Source organism: Thalassophryne amazonica, chromosome 6 (genome assembly GCF_902500255.1).
Source record: "Thalassophryne amazonica chromosome 6, fThaAma1.1, whole genome shotgun sequence".
Classification (NCBI taxonomy): domain Eukaryota; kingdom Metazoa; phylum Chordata; class Actinopteri; order Batrachoidiformes; family Batrachoididae; genus Thalassophryne; species Thalassophryne amazonica.
This window is the reverse complement of record NC_047108.1, coordinates 81,930,806-81,948,249: the sequence shown is the minus strand read 5'-3', so window position 1 is coordinate 81,948,249 and position 17,444 is coordinate 81,930,806. Positions and strand designations below refer to the sequence as shown.

The window sequence follows — 17,444 nt, the reverse complement described above, 5'->3', positions numbered from 1 at the left end:
GAAACAAAACAAGATGTGCTTGCAATGTATAATTAGTTTTATTTTGGCAGGCTGGGGGCGGTTGTTAACAAAAATACTGCTTTAACCATTTATCAATTACAGACATTTTCATACATAATCTCTCAACTTTTAGAGGCCAAAGGTAATTGGACAAACTAAATGTAAGGATTATTGTGAACAAATCAGCATTTTTACGGTCAGTTTTCTTTAGACATATCAGTGGATGGATCGGTACATGAACAGTTCCAAGTCACTGAATATATCTTGGACTTTATTTACCTCAGTCATTTAAGAAACACAACTAGTATGCTAACGGCAGCACTGTGGCTTAGTGGTGAGCACTATTGCCTCACAGCAAGAAGTTCATCTGATTGTTTCCCACCGGTGGCCTTTCTGTGTGAAGTTTGTTAGTTCTCCCCCATGTTTGCGTGGGTTCTCTCCGGGTGCTCCAGCTTCCTCCCACATTCAAAGACATGCACATTAGGTGGACTGGAAACTTTAAATTGGCCGTAGGTGTGCATGCGGGTGTGAATGTGTTCGTTTGTCTATATGTGGCCCTGTGACAGACTGACGTCCTGTCCAGGGTGTACCCCGCCTCACACCCTGTGACTGCTAGGATAGGCTCCAGTCCCCCATTAACCTTAATTGGAGTGAGCGGTTGAAGATGATTGTGAGTGAACTAGTATGCTAATATGTTACAAATTTGTCTGGAATAGGCAGTTGTCAAAAACTGAGTGGCTGTGCAACCAGAAAAGTGAGGAAAGCCACCAAAACACCATTTAATGCCTGATATAATTGAAGTCTTAGGCACATTATTGGTTCAGAAATATTCAGGTCTGACTTGTCAAAAAGAAAACGGCGTTATAAAGGCTGTAATTCATAGGTGGTAAATCCTTTGAATTAAGGCTTGAACTCAACAGTAAAGCACATCTTGGTGTAGAAAGGCAAAATTACAAAAATTATATCACTGTCCAAATTCTTATTTACATGAATGTACATTAACGCTGGCTACTTTATACATAACACAACTGTAATGTATGATGTCCTGCAGAAAAGCCCATGTACGGTGTACTTAAGCTGTGTCCATGTGTGTTCAGGGTAACTTCTTCCAGAACATTGGCTCCATTACCCTCTTTGCTGTGATTGGCACGACTATCTCTGCTTTTATTGTTGGAGGCGGTATCTATTTTCTCGGACAGGTGAGCATAAAAACATCATCTGGGACAATTCTAGAGTTGCCAGGTCATCCATGAATAGCATTGTAAACATGTCTTAATAAAATATTTTCCAAGTATTTCTCATGGATTTTTGTAGATGATGCATTAATGTTGATATCTTTTTGTTTGTTTATTTATTTATTTAGTTGTTTATTTTTATTGTAGTGGTGTCACAGAAACACTCGGAATTGTAATAATAACAATAAAAAATCTGCTATTTAATAGACATGTGAGTGTTTCTGTGATCAGATGTCTGTATTATTCCCAAAAAGTGCCTGCTGTTCACGTTTTGGTGTCTGTTTTTCCTCAGGCTGATGTGATCTATAAGGTGACCATGGCCGATAGGTGAGTGTGAGTGCCCTGTTCTGGTTAGTGTTAATAGTCACTTGAAGAACTGGCTTGGACAGGAGGCTAGGTCATATTTTAAAAGTAGAGTATCCCATGAACAAACATAGCTTTTATTCACATGGTTCTGGCTTCCCTCTGAGAGAAATACAGGCGATATCCACAGACCTTCAGGAATGTTAGGAAATCATTATGGGTGAGCATGTTTTTTATTACAATCTTTGCATGGGTTCAGCTGGGGCTTTTGATCACAAAAATGTGGCTGTTCTTTGCTTGTACTAAGTAAATTATATTTTCCTTCAGGTTTGGCTGTACAGCAAAATCTTTCCAGACTACGTAGATTTCAGGGACATTTGGTGCTACAGTAGGCTGTAGGACTTTTTTATACAGTCAAAAACAAAGTAAATAAGTAATATTTATAAATCTTTAAAACATGGTACCACTTTTCAGATTTACAAAGTGTTTTCTTTAGTTTATAAAACTGTGTAATATTTTAGCTTGTCTCCTGCACCATGCTGTAAGAAAATCAGACTGCACTTAATCATGTTTTTTGAAGTTCCTTTTTTCTTTGTGTGATCATCTGCAACCATGCCATATCAGGCAGTACAACAAAGAAAAACATTTTTTAGATGATGTTTGTAACTTCATACTGCTGACTTTTTGATGAAATAAAATAAACACACACATTTGGTTTTTGTTAGAACAGGATTAGGAAAGTTCAGTTTTTAGTTTTTGTTAACTTGATGAAGGGGGCATCAAGAATTTTTTTTTTTCTTTTTTTTTTTTTTAACAAATGAAAAAAAAATACGCATTTACAAATACAGATTTATTTGTAAAAATCAACACACGTTATAGTAACTTGTGTGTTGGTTTTTTACAACCAACCAACCAGTGAACAGGATGCTCAATTTCCCATAATGCCTTTTGGCATCTGTGAGTTTTAATGCTTAAACTTTCAGAATTAGTGCATTACTTTAAAGTAAAAGATATTTGTGATATTTTCACTTCATAAAAATAACAGAGTCAACATTAATATCGATAAACCGTCCGGAATTAGTTTGGTTTTTAAATCAAACCATAAGTCAAACCTGCTTTTCTGTTTATGCCTTTTGCCCACGTCAGGGGCACTGTATGCTGTGAATGTAAATTACTTTTTTTTTTTCTTTGTAGCAGCGCTTCTGCTGGGGTAGGGTTGAGCTCAGCTCCTCACAGCTGCCTGACTGCTGCAAAACACAACAGACAGGAACTAACGTGTGATTTTATGGTTTACAAATGTTTTTGACCATTCGACTTTACTCCTGTGCCAGCAAAAAAACATTAGCAGACTAAAAGTTAGCAAAACTAAATTTCGTTGAAGCTAATTGGGCTGCCAATAGTTTTTGAAGTTAGCTGAAAAGCTAATCCGCGAACAAAAAAGTTAGCTTCTCTAATTAGTGGTTAGCGGAACTGTGCCAACCACTGGTGGTGAGCACTATTGCTTCACAGCGAGAAGGTCATGGGATTGTTTGCCACCGGTGGCCTTTTTGTGTGGAGTTTGTTCTGTCTGTGTTTGTGTGGGTTCTGTCCGGGTGCTCCGGCTTCCTCCAACATCCAAAGACATGCACGTTAGGTGGATTAGAAGCTTTAAATTGTCCGTAGGTGTGTGTGCAGGTGTGAATGTGTTCGTTTGTCTATATGGGGCCCTGCGACAGACTGGCGTCCTGTCCAGGATGTACTCCGCCCCACGCCCTGTGACTGCTGGGATAGGCTCCAGTCCTCCATTACCTTTAACTGGAGTAAGCGGTTGAAGATGAGTGAGTGAGTGAACTAGTATGCTAGTATATTATAAATCTGTCTGGAATAGGCAGTTGTCAAAAACTGAGTGACTGTGCAACCAGACAAGTGAGGAAAGCCACAAAGACACCATTTAATTATTGATATAATTGAAGTCTTAGGCACATCATTGGTCCAGACAGCATTGGTTCAGACAGATTCTGCTGAACAGCCAAACCTGAAGGAAAATACAATCTACTTAGTACAAGCAAAGAACAGCCAGATGTTTGTGATCAACAGCCCCGACTGAAGCCATGCAAAGATTGTAATAAAAAACATGCTCAAAGAAAAACTTTGTTTTTTGGATGATGTTTGTAACTTGATACTGCTGACTGTTGTTTTTGGTGAAATAAAATACACACATTTAGTTTTTTGTTAGAACAGGATTTGGAAAGTTCAGTTTTTAGTTTTTGTTAACTTGATGAAGAGGGGCGTTAAGAATTTTTTTTTTTTCCCTTCACAATGCTTGGTGCCAAAAACATTTTCACAGTGTTGTAATGGTACCAGTGGTCATATTTAAACTGCATTTTCACTTACCACTACTACACAATGTAGAAATAACTCAAATTTACATCCGATTGTATCACTTCCTGTTCCGGAGCACAGCGGTGTTTTTCTGTATCTGTTAGCTGTTTAATCTGCGCAGTTAGATTGATCTAGTTATCTAGATTACGATTTGTTTCCCAGTGTAATCTTTACGTGCCTTAACTAAAGCACTCCTTCTGCTGAATCACCTCTAAATTATTTACACATTATTCACTTTGCGTGTTTTTAGGAATCCGCTAGCTTAGCGTAGCTACTAGCTCTTAGCCGATTTAGCATGGCGGCTTCTCCTGTCTCTCCCGCACTTTTCTGCTCTGGGTGTGAAATGTTTAGTTATTCCTCAGCCTCCTTTAGCAGTAACGGTACTTGTAATAAGTGTAGCCTATTCATAGCTTTGGAGGCCAGGCTGGGCGAATTGGAGACTCGGCTCCGCACCGTGGAAAATTCTACAGCTAGCCAGGCCCCTGTAGTCGGTGCGGACCAAGGTAGCTTAGCCGCCGTTAGTTACCCCCTGGCAGATCCCGAGCAGCCGGGAAAGCAGGCTGACTGGGTGACTGTGAGGAGGAAGCGTAGTTCTAAACAGAAGCCCCGTGTACACCGCCAACCCGTTCACATTTCTAACCGTTTTTCCCCACTCGGCGACACACCCGCCGAGGATCAAACTCTGGTTATTGGCGACTCTGTTTTGAGAAATGTGAAGTTAGCGACACCAGCAACCATAGTCAATTGTCTTCCGGGGGCCAGAGCAGGCGACATTGAAGGAAATTTGAAACTGCTGGCTAAGGCTAAGCGTAAATTTGGTAAGATTGTAATTCACGTCGGCAGTAATGACACCCGGTTACGCCAATCGGAGGTCACTAAAATTAACATTAAATCGGTGTGTAACTTTGCAAAAACAATGTCGAACTCTGTAGTTTTCTCTGAGCCCCTCCCCAATCGGACCGGGAGTGACATGTTTAGCCGCATGTTCTCCTTGAATTGCTGGCTGTCTGAGTGGTGTCCAAAAAATGAGGTGGGCTTCATAGATAATTGGCAAAGCTTCTGGGGAAAACCTGGTCTTGTTAGGAGAGACGGCATCCATCCCACTTTGGATGGAGCAGCTCTCATTTCTAGAAATCTGGCCAATTTTCTTAAATCCTCCAAACCGTGACTATCCAGGGTTGGGACCAGGAAGCAGAGTTGTAGTCTTACACACCTCTCTGCAGCTTCTCTCCCCCTGCCATCCCCTCATTACCCCCATCCCCGTAGAGACGGTGTCTGCTCCCAGACCACCAATAACCAGCAAAAATCTATTTAAGCATAAAAATTCAAAAAGAAAAAATAATATAGCACCTTCAACTGCACTACAGACTAAAACAGTTAAATGTGGTCTATTAAACATTAGGACTCTCTCTTCTAAGTCCCTGTTGGTAAATGATATAATAATTGATCAACATATTGATTTATTCTGCTTTACAGAAACCTGGTTACAGCAGGATGAATATGTTAGTTTAAATGAGTCAACACCCCCGAGTCACACTAACTGTCAGAATGCTTGTAGCACGGGCCGGGGCGGAGGATTAGCAGCAATCTTCCATTCCATCTTATTAATTAATCAAAAACCCAGACAGAGCTTTAATTCATTTGAAAGCTTGACTCTTAGTCTTGTCCATCCAAATTGGAAGTCCCAAAAACCAGTTTTATTTATTGTCTATCGTCCACCTGGTCGTTACTGTGAGTTTCTCTGTGAATTTTCAGACCTTTTGTCTGACTTAGTGCTTAGCTCAGATAAGATAATTATAGTGGGCGATTTTAACATCCACACAGATGCTGAGAATGACAGCCTCAACACTGCATTTAATCTATTATTAGACTCTATTGGCTTTGCTCAAAAAGTAAATGAGTCCACCCACCACTTTAATCATATCTTCGATCTTGTTCTGACTTATGGTATGGAAATAGAAGACTTAACAGTATTCCCTGAAAACTCCCTTCTGTCTGATCATTTCTTAATAACATTTACATTTACTCTGATGGACTACCCAGCAGTGGGGAATAAGTTTCATTACACTAGAAGTCTTTCAGAAAGCGCTGTAACTAGGTTTAAGGATATGATTCCTTCTTTATGTTCTCTAATGCCATATACCAACACAGTGCAGAGTAGCTACCTAAACTCTGTAAGTGAGATAGAGTATCTCGTCAATAGTTTTACATCCTCATTGAAGACAACTTTGGATGCTGTAGCTCCTCTGAAAAAGAGAGCTTTAAATCAGAAGTGCCTGACTCCGTGGTATAACTCACAAACTTGTAGCTTAAAGCAGATAACCCGTAAGTTGGAGAGGAAATGGCGTCTCACTAATTTAGAAGATCTTCACTTAGCCTGGAAAAAGAGTCTGTTGCTCTATAAAAAAGCCCTCCGTAAAGCTAGGACATCTTTCTACTCATCACTAATTGAAGAAAATAAGAACAACCCCAGGTTTCTTTTCAGCACTGTAGCCAGGCTGACAAAGAGTCAGAGCTCTATTGAGCTGAGTATTCCATTAACTTTAACTAGTAATGATTTCATGACTTTCTTTGCTAACAAAATTTTAACTATTAGAGAAAAAATTACTCATAACCATCCCAAAGACGTATCGTTATCTTTGGCTGCTTTCAGTGATGCCGGTATTTGGTTAGACTCTTTCTCTCCGATTGTTCTGTCTGAGTTATTTTCATTAGTTACTTCATCCAAACCATCAACATGTTTATTAGACCCCATTCCTACCAGGCTGCTCAAGGAAGCCCTACCATTATTTAATGCTTCGATCTTAAATATGATCAATCTATCTTTGTTAGTTGGCTATGTACCACAGGCTTTTAAGGTGGCAGTAATTAAACCATTACTTAAAAAGCCATCACTTGACCCAGCTATCTTAGCTAATTATAGGCCAATCTCCAACCTTCCTTTTCTCTCAAAAATTCTTGAAAGGGTAGTTGTAAAACAGCTAACTGATCATCTGCAGAGGAATGGTCTATTTGAAGAGTTTCAGTCAGGTTTTAGAATTCATCATAGTACAGAAACAGCATTAGTGAAGGTTACAAATGATCTTCTTATGGCCTCGGACAGTGGACTCATCTCTGTGCTTGTTCTGTTAGACCTCAGTGCTGCTTTTGATACTGTTGACCATAAAAGTTTATTACAGAGATTAGAGCATGCCATAGGTATTAAAGGCACTGCGCTGCGGTGGTTTGAATCATATTTGTCTAATAGATTACAATTTGTTCATGTAAATGGGGAATCTTCTTCACAGACTAAAGTTAATTATGGAGTTCCACAAGGTTCTGTGCTAGGACCAATTTTATTCACTTTATACATGCTTCCCTTAGGCAGTATTATTAGACGGTATTGCTTAAATTTTCATTGTTACGCAGATGATACCCAGCTTTATCTATCCATGAAGCCAGAGGGGACACACCAATTAGTTAAACTGCAGGATTGTCTTACAGACATAAAGACATGGATGACCTCTAATTTCCTGCTTTTAAACTCAGATAAAACTGAAGTTATTGTACTTGGCCCCACAAATCTTAGAAACATGGTGTCTAACCAGATCCTTACTCTGGATGGCATTACCAAGACCTCTAGTAATACTGTGAGAAATCTTGGAGTCATTTTTGATCAGGATATGTCATTCAAAGCGCATATTAAACAAATATGTAGGACTGCTTTTTTGCATTTACGCAATATCTCTAAAATCAGAAAGGTCTTGTCTCAGAGTGATGCTGAAAAACTAATTCATGCATTTATTTCCTCTAGGCTGGACTATTGTAATTCATTATTATCAGGTTGTCCTAAAAGTTCCCTAAAAAGCCTTCAGTTAATTCAAAATGCTGCAGCTAGAGTACTAACGGGGACTAGAAGGAGAGAGCATATCTCACCCATATTGGCCTCTCTTCATTGGCTTCCTGTTAATTCTAGAATAGAATTTAAAATTCTTCTTCTTACTTATAAGGTTTTGAATAATCAGGTCCCATCTTATCTTAGGGACCTCGTAGTACCATATCACCCCAATAGAGCGCTTCGCTCTCAGACTGCAGGCTTACTTGTAGTTCCTAGGGTTTGTAAGAGTAGAATGGGAGGCAGAGCCTTCAGCTTTCAGGCTCCTCTCCTGTGGAACCAGCTCCCAATTCAGATCAGGGAGACAGACACCCTCTCTACTTTTAAGATTAGGCTTAAAACTTTCCTTTTTGCTAAAGCTTATAGTTAGGGCTGGATCAGGTGACCCTGAACCATCCCTTAGTTATGCTGCTATAGATGTAGACTGCTGGGGGGTTCCCATGATGCACTGTTTCTTTCTCTTTTTGCTCTGTATGCACCACTCTGCATTTAATCATTAGTGATCAATCTCTGCTCCCCTCCACAGCATGTCTTTTTCCTGGTTCTCTCCCTCAGCCCCAACCAGTCCCAGCAGAAGACTGCCCCTCCCTGAGCCTGGTTCTGCTGGAGGTTTCTTCCTGTTAAAAGGGAGTTTTTCCTTCCCACTGTAGCCAAGTGCTTGCTCACAGGGGGTCGTTTTGACCGTTGGGGTTTTACATAATTATTGTATGGCCTTGCCTTACAATATAAAGCGCCTTGGGGCAACTGTTTGTTGTGATTTGGCGCTATATAAAAAATTGATTGATTGATTGATTGTTTGGTGTTCAGTATATATCTACAGCCAGATGGATGCATTGCCACAAAGTTGCACTTTATTTATGTCACTAAACATTTCATTAGTTCCTCTACAAGTAACAGCCAGTCTTCACCAAATACTGGTGAAAAATGTATTTGAAAAATTGCAAAAAAGGTCGACTTGTGTGTTTTACTTTTTCTGTTCATGATGTTCTGTATGGTTACTCTTGTGTTCTGTCAGATACAACCCCAATTCCAATGAAGTTGGGATGTTGTGTAAAATGTAAATAAAAACAGAATATAATGATTTGCAAATCATCTCCAACCTATTTTCAGTTGAATACACTACAAAGACAAGATATTTAATGTTCAGACTGATCACCTTTATTGTTTTTGTGCAAATATTTGCTCATTTTGAAATGGATGCCTGCAACATGTTTCAAAAAAGCTGGGACAGTTGCAACAAAAGACTGGGAAAGTTGATGAATGCTCAAAGAACACCTGCTTGGAACATTCCACAGGCGAACAGGTTAATGGGAAACAGGTGAGTGTCATGATTGGATATAAAAGGAGCATCCCCCAAAGGCTCAGCCAATCACAAGTAAAGATGTGGCAAGGATCACCACTTTGTGAACAAATGTGTGAAAAAAATAGTCTAACAGTTTAAGAACAATGTTCAGTTGCAAGGAATTTAGGGATTCCATCATCTACAGTCTATAATATAATCAGAAGATTCAGAGAATCTGGAGAACACGTAAGCGACAAGGCCAAAAACCAACATTGAATGCCCGTGACCTTCAACCCCTCAGGCAGCACTGCATTAAAAACCGACATCATTGTGTAAAGGATCTTACCGCGTGGGCTCAGGAACACTTCAGAAAACCATTGTTAGTTAACACAGTTCCTCGCTACATCTACAAGTGCAAGTTAAAACTCTACCATGCAAAGCGAAAGCCATACATCAACAACATCCAGAAACAACGCTGCCTTCTCTGGGCCCGAGCTCATTTGAAATGGACATACGCAAAGTGGAAAAGTGTGCTGTGGTCTGATGAGTCCACATTTCAAATTGTGTTTGGAAATCATGGACGCCGTGTCCTCCGGACACAAGAGGAAAAAGACCATCTAGATTATAACCAGCGCAAAGTGCAAAAGCCAGCATCTGTGATGGTATGGGGGGGTGTTATTGCCCATGGCATGGGCAGCTTACACATCTGTGATGCCACCATCAATGCTGAAAGGTACATCCAGGTTTTGGAGCAACACATGCTGCCATCCAAGCAATGTCTTTTTCAGGGACGTCCCTGCTTATTTCAGTAAGACAATGCCAAGCCACATTCTGCACATGTTACAACAGCGTGGCTTCATAGTAAAAGAGTGTGGATACTAGACTGGCCTGCCTGCAGTCCAGACCTGTCGCCCATTGAAAATGTATGGCGCATTATGGCAAAATATGACAACGGAGACCGCGGACTGTTGAACAACTGAAGTCGTACATCAAGAAAGAATGGGAAAGAATTCCACCTACAAAGCTTCAACAGTTAGTGTCCTCAGTTTCCAAACACTTATTGAGTGTTGTTAGAAGGAAAGGTGATGTAACACAGTGGTAAACATACCACTGTCCGAGCTTTTTTGAAACGTGTTGCAGGCATCCATTTCAAAATCAGCAAATATTTGCACATAAAATAAAGTTTATCGGTTTGAATATTAAATATCTTGTCTTTCTGGTGTATTCAATTGAATTGTTGAAGAGGATTTGCAAATCATTGTATTCTGTTTTTATTTACATTTTACACAACATCCCAACTTCATTGGAATTGGAGTTGCAATTATAGATGTGTCCCCCCCATCAATTTTCTATTCCTGCTTACTCCAATTAAGGCTCATTGGGGTGGGGGGGCTGGAGCCTATCCCAGCGGTCACAGGGCATGAGGCAAAGGATACCAGTCTGTCACGGGGCTGTAGATGTGTTCTGTTTGATAAATACTGCAAAATTTCCATAATGTATGTTACAGCCCAATTCACTCTCTTCCATTCTGCTGCAGTTTTGCCTTTGGCTCGCTGATCTCAGCTGTAGACCCTGTAGCTACGATCGCCATCTTTAATGCCCTCAATGTGGACCCAGTCCTCAACATGCTGGTGTTTGGAGAAAGCATTCTCAATGATGCTGTCTCCATTGTCCTCACCAAGTAAGTCCTATTCCACTATGACCATCTGCTGTGTTTGACCTCTAGGTTAAACACAGTCACCTAACCAGCAACAGTGGGTTTAGTGATCATTAGGACCCTGTGATTAACAAAAAGGCTCCATAACTTGCATGAAAACAAAAGGCAAACGAAAAAGGGAGAAGCAGAAAGAACTTACTTTTACTAGAAAAAGCCAGCTGTTCTTAACTTAGCATGAATAGCATAGCATCTCTTCTTCACTCTGAACTAGTGTGATGGTATGAACAAATTATGTACCAAATGTAAAATTCAAATAGGTACATTCATCCGTTATCTCACCTACTACTATTGGACATGATTATTTTATTTATGCCTCGCATAGGTAACGTTCCTGTGACCAGATTCATGAGAGCCTCACTTAAACATTTGATCTGTTATGAGAATTTGAAGGTGCAGGATCAACTGATTTGTAGTGTTAAAATCGAGCCATTGGCCATTTTATAGTTTTAGAATGATTCAGAGTGCCATGTATTGATGCAGTCATATCTATTACTTTCAAATTTATTTTTTAATTCACTGTTATTTGTTTCACCCCCTTTGTTTCCAAGGACATAGTGGTACACTGTTTGTTAAAAAAAAACCAGCAGCTGTCTTTGAAGAAGTCTGTAAAAAAAAAAAAAGAAAAAAAAAAAAAAAAAGAAAAAAAACACCCCCAATGAAAATACCATAAAAATGCATAAATACTTTAACAGAACAGCCTGTGAGTTGTATGGTTTAAAGCCTTGGACTTTATAAAAATGTACATTTTAAATCAGTAAATCCAAAAATATTTTTATGTTAAATTGGCATTATCATGCTGTTTTTTAAGGTAATTATTTCTGTAGAATTTAAATGCAGTTTGTACTTTGTACATTGAATTCCATTTGCTCCAGGCCACCACAGGGGATTTGGGATGCAATCCACACAGGGGCGTAGCACCAAATTCTGGGCCCTAGGTACTAGCCATATTGAAGACACCCCCCCCCCCCCCCCCCACACACACACACACTATGTTCTTTTTTTATTAACGCAAACACCAAATTTCTAATGCGTAGTCAAACCAGGTCTAAATCATGTATACCTTAGATCACACCTGGGAATCAGAACCCTTTTTAAAGTTGGGGGAGCAGTATTGAGTTGGGGGGATCTGGGGGGCCAAATTGCACCATTTTCTAGAAAAATGGTGCAATTTGGTGCATTCCCGTCTGTTAAAATGCACAGGAATGCAATTTGGTCCCCCAGACCCCCCCAACTCAATATAGCTAGCTTTCAAGCTCACCTCTCTTTTCAGAGAATTTGGTTAGCAGCTGCTTTCCCTCATTTAGTTTTCTTTCCCTGTCCTTTTTTTCCTCTTCTTTTTTGAAATCCGGATTTGATTTTTTTTTTTTTTTTTTTTTTTTTTTTTTTTTTAGGAAAGACATTTTATTTGAGCCTAAACACTGCAACTAATGATTATTTTACTAATCAGTTCACCGGTCGATTATTTTTTTCAATTAATCTTTTTTTTTTTTTTTTTATTACATGTGAGTTTTGCCATTATTTCTTTAAGTGAGTTATTATTAAAAGGCCTTTTTCACCCAACATCAATGTTTGAGTTTGTAACAAAGTTATGTTATATTCTCGTTAAAAACATACCTCGAGTAGTGTTTTGTTTTATTTTGCACATATACATCGCCGACACACCACAAAGAGATTTCTAGCAGGTTTCACCCGATTATGAGCATTTTTAGATGCCTACAGCAACTATCTCAACCACTGACAACATATTACAGCAAGAGTCCACAAAACTATTTTAAAGGCCTGACTAAATTGTAATATGTGATCTTTAAAAACATATTTTCATGAAAAAAGACACAAATGTGCAGTTAACTGCATTTTATTTTTTCTTGTGTAAAAACACAGCATGGATGTGGTTTGACCGAAATAAATTGTCATTAAACTTAAATAAAACAGGGGTGAAGTGGAGGTTTAAGAGTCACTAGGTGTTCACAGGAAACAGTTGTTTCTATATTTATTTATTTATTTATGTTCATTGTTAGTTGGATTTATCTTTTCTGTTGTGTTTAATCAGGTTCTTTTGTTTCTTTCTCTAAAATTGTATTGTAGCATTACTGGTTATTATTACTATTATTGTCCTTGCTATTATTACTAATATATAAATAAAAATAAATTAAAAAATATTACAATTTGTAAAACATTTGACTCTTTTACGACAACAAATGCTGAGCCATGAATTATTATACAGAAAACAAATGCACACAAATGTGCTGACAGCTGCAGCAGCTTAATGCTAACTTTAACATTGAAAATACCATAGACATGCTAACGCGTTAGCATTGGTCCTGTTTTTAAGTTATAAAATACATCTATCAACTGTTTCAGAAGACCATAACAGGCCAGATTAACATAAAAAGCTAAATATTACTCACAGACATATGATCTTTGGAGTTTTAGTGGGGAAAAATTAAGATAAAGCGAAATAAACAATGAATCAACAAAGCAGCAGATCGAAGAACTGCTGCTTCCATCTGCTGCTTTGAAGAAATGAAATATTTGGGGTAAAATAAAGTTATTTAACAACTATCCATCCATCCATCCATCCATTTTCTTCCGCTTTATCCGGAGTCGGGTCGCGAGGGCAGCAGCTCAAGCAAAGCCGCCCAGACCTCCCGATCCACACACACCTCCCCCAGCTCCGCCGGGGGAACCCCAAGGCATTCCCAAGCCAGCCCAGAGATGTAGTCCCTCCAACGTGTCCTGGGTCTTCCCCGGGGCCTCCTCCCAATGGGACTTACCCGGAACGTCCCTTATTTAATAACTAATCGATGACTAAATTAGTTGACAACTATTTTAATAATCGATTTAAAATGATTAGTTGTTTCTGCACTACGAAATACCTACTCTTTCTGTCAGATCCCGTTTGTGGTGTGTGTGTGTGGGGGGGGGGGCAGAGTGCCGCCTATGTGCCTGGACTACACCATTGTACAACTATGCAGGGGTGGGAAGGGCCCTCAGAGATCTTTCAGTATTATTGTTAGAGCAGAATTATGTTTCGCAACATTTATACATTCATTCTAATTATATTCTTTTACAACATGAATTGTATGAACATTAATAACATGCAACACAAAAATGTATTTAATGGCAGTTTTTGTGGGCCCCCCATGCTCTGGGCCCTGGGTACATAGTACCCTTTACCCCCCCAGTCCGACGCCCCTGAATCCACGTGTTAGTAAAGGTAATGTAAGTCCCTTTGGCTGCTCCCTTGTTTGTACTTGGGGTCACCACAGTAAATCTGAGGTGCATCTGCATGTTGAATTGGCACAGGTTTTATGCTGTATGCCCTTCCTGATGCACCAGGAGCCTTCCGCACGGAAACCAAGCACACTAACCACTTGGCCAACACCCCTGCATGGGATCCACATGTTATTATGCTTTTTTCTAACACAGCTGTAACAGCTGTAAGGTGGCTGGGCCTCAGGCAGCTTGAACCTTGGATATTTCACTTGGCAAACAAGCATGCTTACTGTTACAGTGGGGTAAAAAAGTATTTAGTCAGCCGCTAATTGTGCAAGTTCTCCTACTTAGAAAGATGAGAGAGGTCTGTAATTTTCAACATGGGTACACTTCAACTATGAGAGACAAAATGAGGGAAAAAAAAATCCAGAAAATCACATCGTAGAATTTTTAAAGAATTTAATTGTAAACCATGGTGAAAAACAAGTATTTGGTCACCCACAAACAGGCAAGATTTCTGGCTCTCACAGACCTGCAACTTCTTCTGTCCTCCACCTGTTACCTGTATTAATGGCACCTGTTTGAACTTGTTATCTGTATAAAAGACACCTATCCACAGCCTCAAACAGTCAGACTCCAAACTCAACCATGGCCAAGACCAAAGTGCTGTCGAAGGACACCAGGAAGAAAATTGTAGGTGTGCACCAGCCTGGGAAGAGTGAATCTACAATCGGCAAGCAGGTTGGTGTGAATAAATCAACTGTGGGAGCAATTGTAAGAACATGGAAACATACAAGACCATAGATAATCTCCCTCGATCTGGGGCTCCACGCAAGATGTCATCCCGTGGGGTCAAAATGATCATGAGAACAGTGAACAAAAAACTACACGGAGGGACCTGATGAATGACCCGCAGAGAGCTGGGACCAAAGAAACAAAGGCTACACACTATGCAGAGAGGGACTCAAATTCTGCAGTGCCAGGCGTGTCCCCCTGCTTAAGCCAGTATGTGTCCAGGCCTGTCTGAAGTAGTTTGCCAGAGAGCATATGGATGATCCAGAAGAGGATTGGGAGAGTATCATGTGGTCAGATGAAACCAAAATTGAACATTTTGGTAAAAACTCAACTCATCATGTTTGGAGGAAGAAGAATGCTGAGTTGCATCCCAAGAACACCATATCTACTGTGAAGCATGGGGGTGGAAACATCATGCTTTGGTTTTTTGGTTTGCTCTGTTTTTCTGCAAAGGGGACAGGACGACTGATCGATGTAAAGGGAAGAATGAACGGGGCCATGTATCGAGAGATTTTAAGCCAAAACCTCCTTCAATCAGTCAGAGCATTGAAGATGCAACGTGGCTGGGTCTTCCAGCATGACAATGATCCCAAACACACCACTTGGGCACAAAAGAGTGGCTCCATAAAAAGCATTTCAAGGTCCTGGAGTGGCCAAGCCAGTCTCCAGACCTCAACCCCGTAGAAAATTTGTTGAGGGAGTTGAAAGTCCATGTTGCCCAGCGACAGCCCCAAAACATCACTGCTCTAGAGGAGATCTGCATGGAGGAATGGGCCAAAATACCAGCTACAGTGTGTGCAAACCTGGTGAAGACTTACAGGAAACATTTGACCTCTGTCATTGCCAACAAAGATTATGTTACAAAGTATTGAGTTGAATTTTTGTTATTGACCAAATACTTATTTTCCACCATAATTTACAAATAAATTCTTTAAAAATCCTACAATGTGATTTCCTGGATTTTTTTCTCATTTTGTCTCTCACAGTTGAAGTGTACCTATGTTCAAAATTACAGACCTCTCTCATCTTTCTAAGTAGGAGAACTTGCACAATCAGGGGCTAACTAAATACTTTTTTACCCCACTGTAGCTCCGCTGTGCTGTCACACAATAGGAACTTACTCTGAATATTTAATTAATTCTGTATTGTGTTGCCATATTGATGTATTTTTACCGAATATGTATGAAGTGTGTTAATATGAGGAGTTCTGAAAAAAATCATGTCTGTGATTAAATGGACTTGGCAGTTCATCACATTTTCAGACTAATTGACACCATGTAACAGAATGGTGGTGGTGTAAGCAGCTAGTGTGCTTGCTTCCCAAACACAATATCCCCACTTCAGGGCTGCCCAAACTCCATTTTTTGCAAATTAAGATTTGATGGTGGCAGAGAAGAGAACACTGGACAAACTGCTGGACATCATGGACGGTGCGAGTCACCTTCTCCACACTGTCATCAGCAACCAGAGGAGCCTCTTCAGCCAAAGACAACTTCTCCCCAAGTGCAGCCTGTAGGTTGGTAGCACAACTCCTATCTGCCAGAGCCTGTGCTACACTGCGCCAACATTACTAATTATACTACTATATAAAAGAATAACTCCAATTTGTGGTGTTAGAACATGGTAACATAACCCAAACTAAAAGGTTCACTGACTCTCTCCTGTATTTGTCAGAACCCAAAATTTCAGAGCTGAATATACAGTAGCTTCAGCGGAGTTAATGATTGAAATTTTGGAAGCCAGTTATTGATTAATCCTATATATGCCCTGCTAATCACACAGAAAAGCCTCTCATGCAAGGAAGACATGCACAGCAGATGTTATTATACAAATAATGAATGCTTATGAGTGCAATGGTAAGAATACAGTAGGGAAAATAAGTATTTCACCCCCTGTCAGTTTTGCAGGTTTTCCCACCTACAAAGAATGGAGAGGTCTGTAATTTTTATCGTAGGTAAACTTCAACTGTGAGAGACAGAATCTAAAAAAAAAAAAAAAAAATCCAGTAAATCACATTGTATGATTTTTAAATAATTAATTTGCATTTTATTGCATAAAATAAGTATTTGACCCCCTAGAAAAACAGAGCTTAACAACTGGTACAGAAACATTTGTCTGCCATTACAGAGGTCAGACGTTTCTTGTAGTTCTTGACCAAGTTTTCACACACTGCAACAGGGATTTTGGTCCACTCCTCCATACAGATCTTCTCCAAATCTTTCAGGTTTGGAGTTTCAGCTCCCTCTAAAGATTTTCTATTGAGTTCAGGTCTGGAGACTGGCCAGGCCACTCCAGGACCTTGAAATGCTTCTTACGGAGCCCCTCCTTAGTTGCCCTGGCTGTGTGTTTGGGGTCATTGTCATGCTGGAAGACCCAGCTATGACCCATCTTCAGTGCTCTTACTGAGGGAAGGAGGTTGTTTGCCAAAATCTCGCAATACATGAGCCCATCCATCCTCCCTTCAGTACGGTGCAGTCGTCCTGTCCCCTTTGCAGAAGAGCACCCCCAGAGTATGGTGTTTCCACCCCCATGCTTCACAGTTGGGATGGTTTTCTTGGGGTTGTTCTCATCCTCTAAACATGGTATGTGGAGTTGATTCCAAAAAGCTCTATTTTGGTCTCATCTGACCACATGACCTTCTCCCATGCCTCCTCTGGATCA

At 40.0% G+C, this 17,444-nt stretch overlaps 1 protein-coding gene across 1 annotated transcript in view; it reads left to right on the top strand.

Annotated features, from left to right (window-relative positions):
* Nucleotides 1-17,444, top strand: part of slc9a8 (solute carrier family 9 member 8) — a 66,704-nt gene that overhangs the window by 31,694 nt on the left and 17,566 nt on the right. Inside the window, exons 6-8 of the mRNA XM_034172603.1 lie at nucleotides 1,098-1,199; nucleotides 1,528-1,562; nucleotides 10,593-10,736. Of these exons, the coding sequence (XP_034028494.1) occupies nucleotides 1,098-1,199; nucleotides 1,528-1,562; nucleotides 10,593-10,736 (281 nt within the window). The remainder of the gene's footprint in view (nucleotides 1-1,097; nucleotides 1,200-1,527; nucleotides 1,563-10,592; nucleotides 10,737-17,444) is intronic.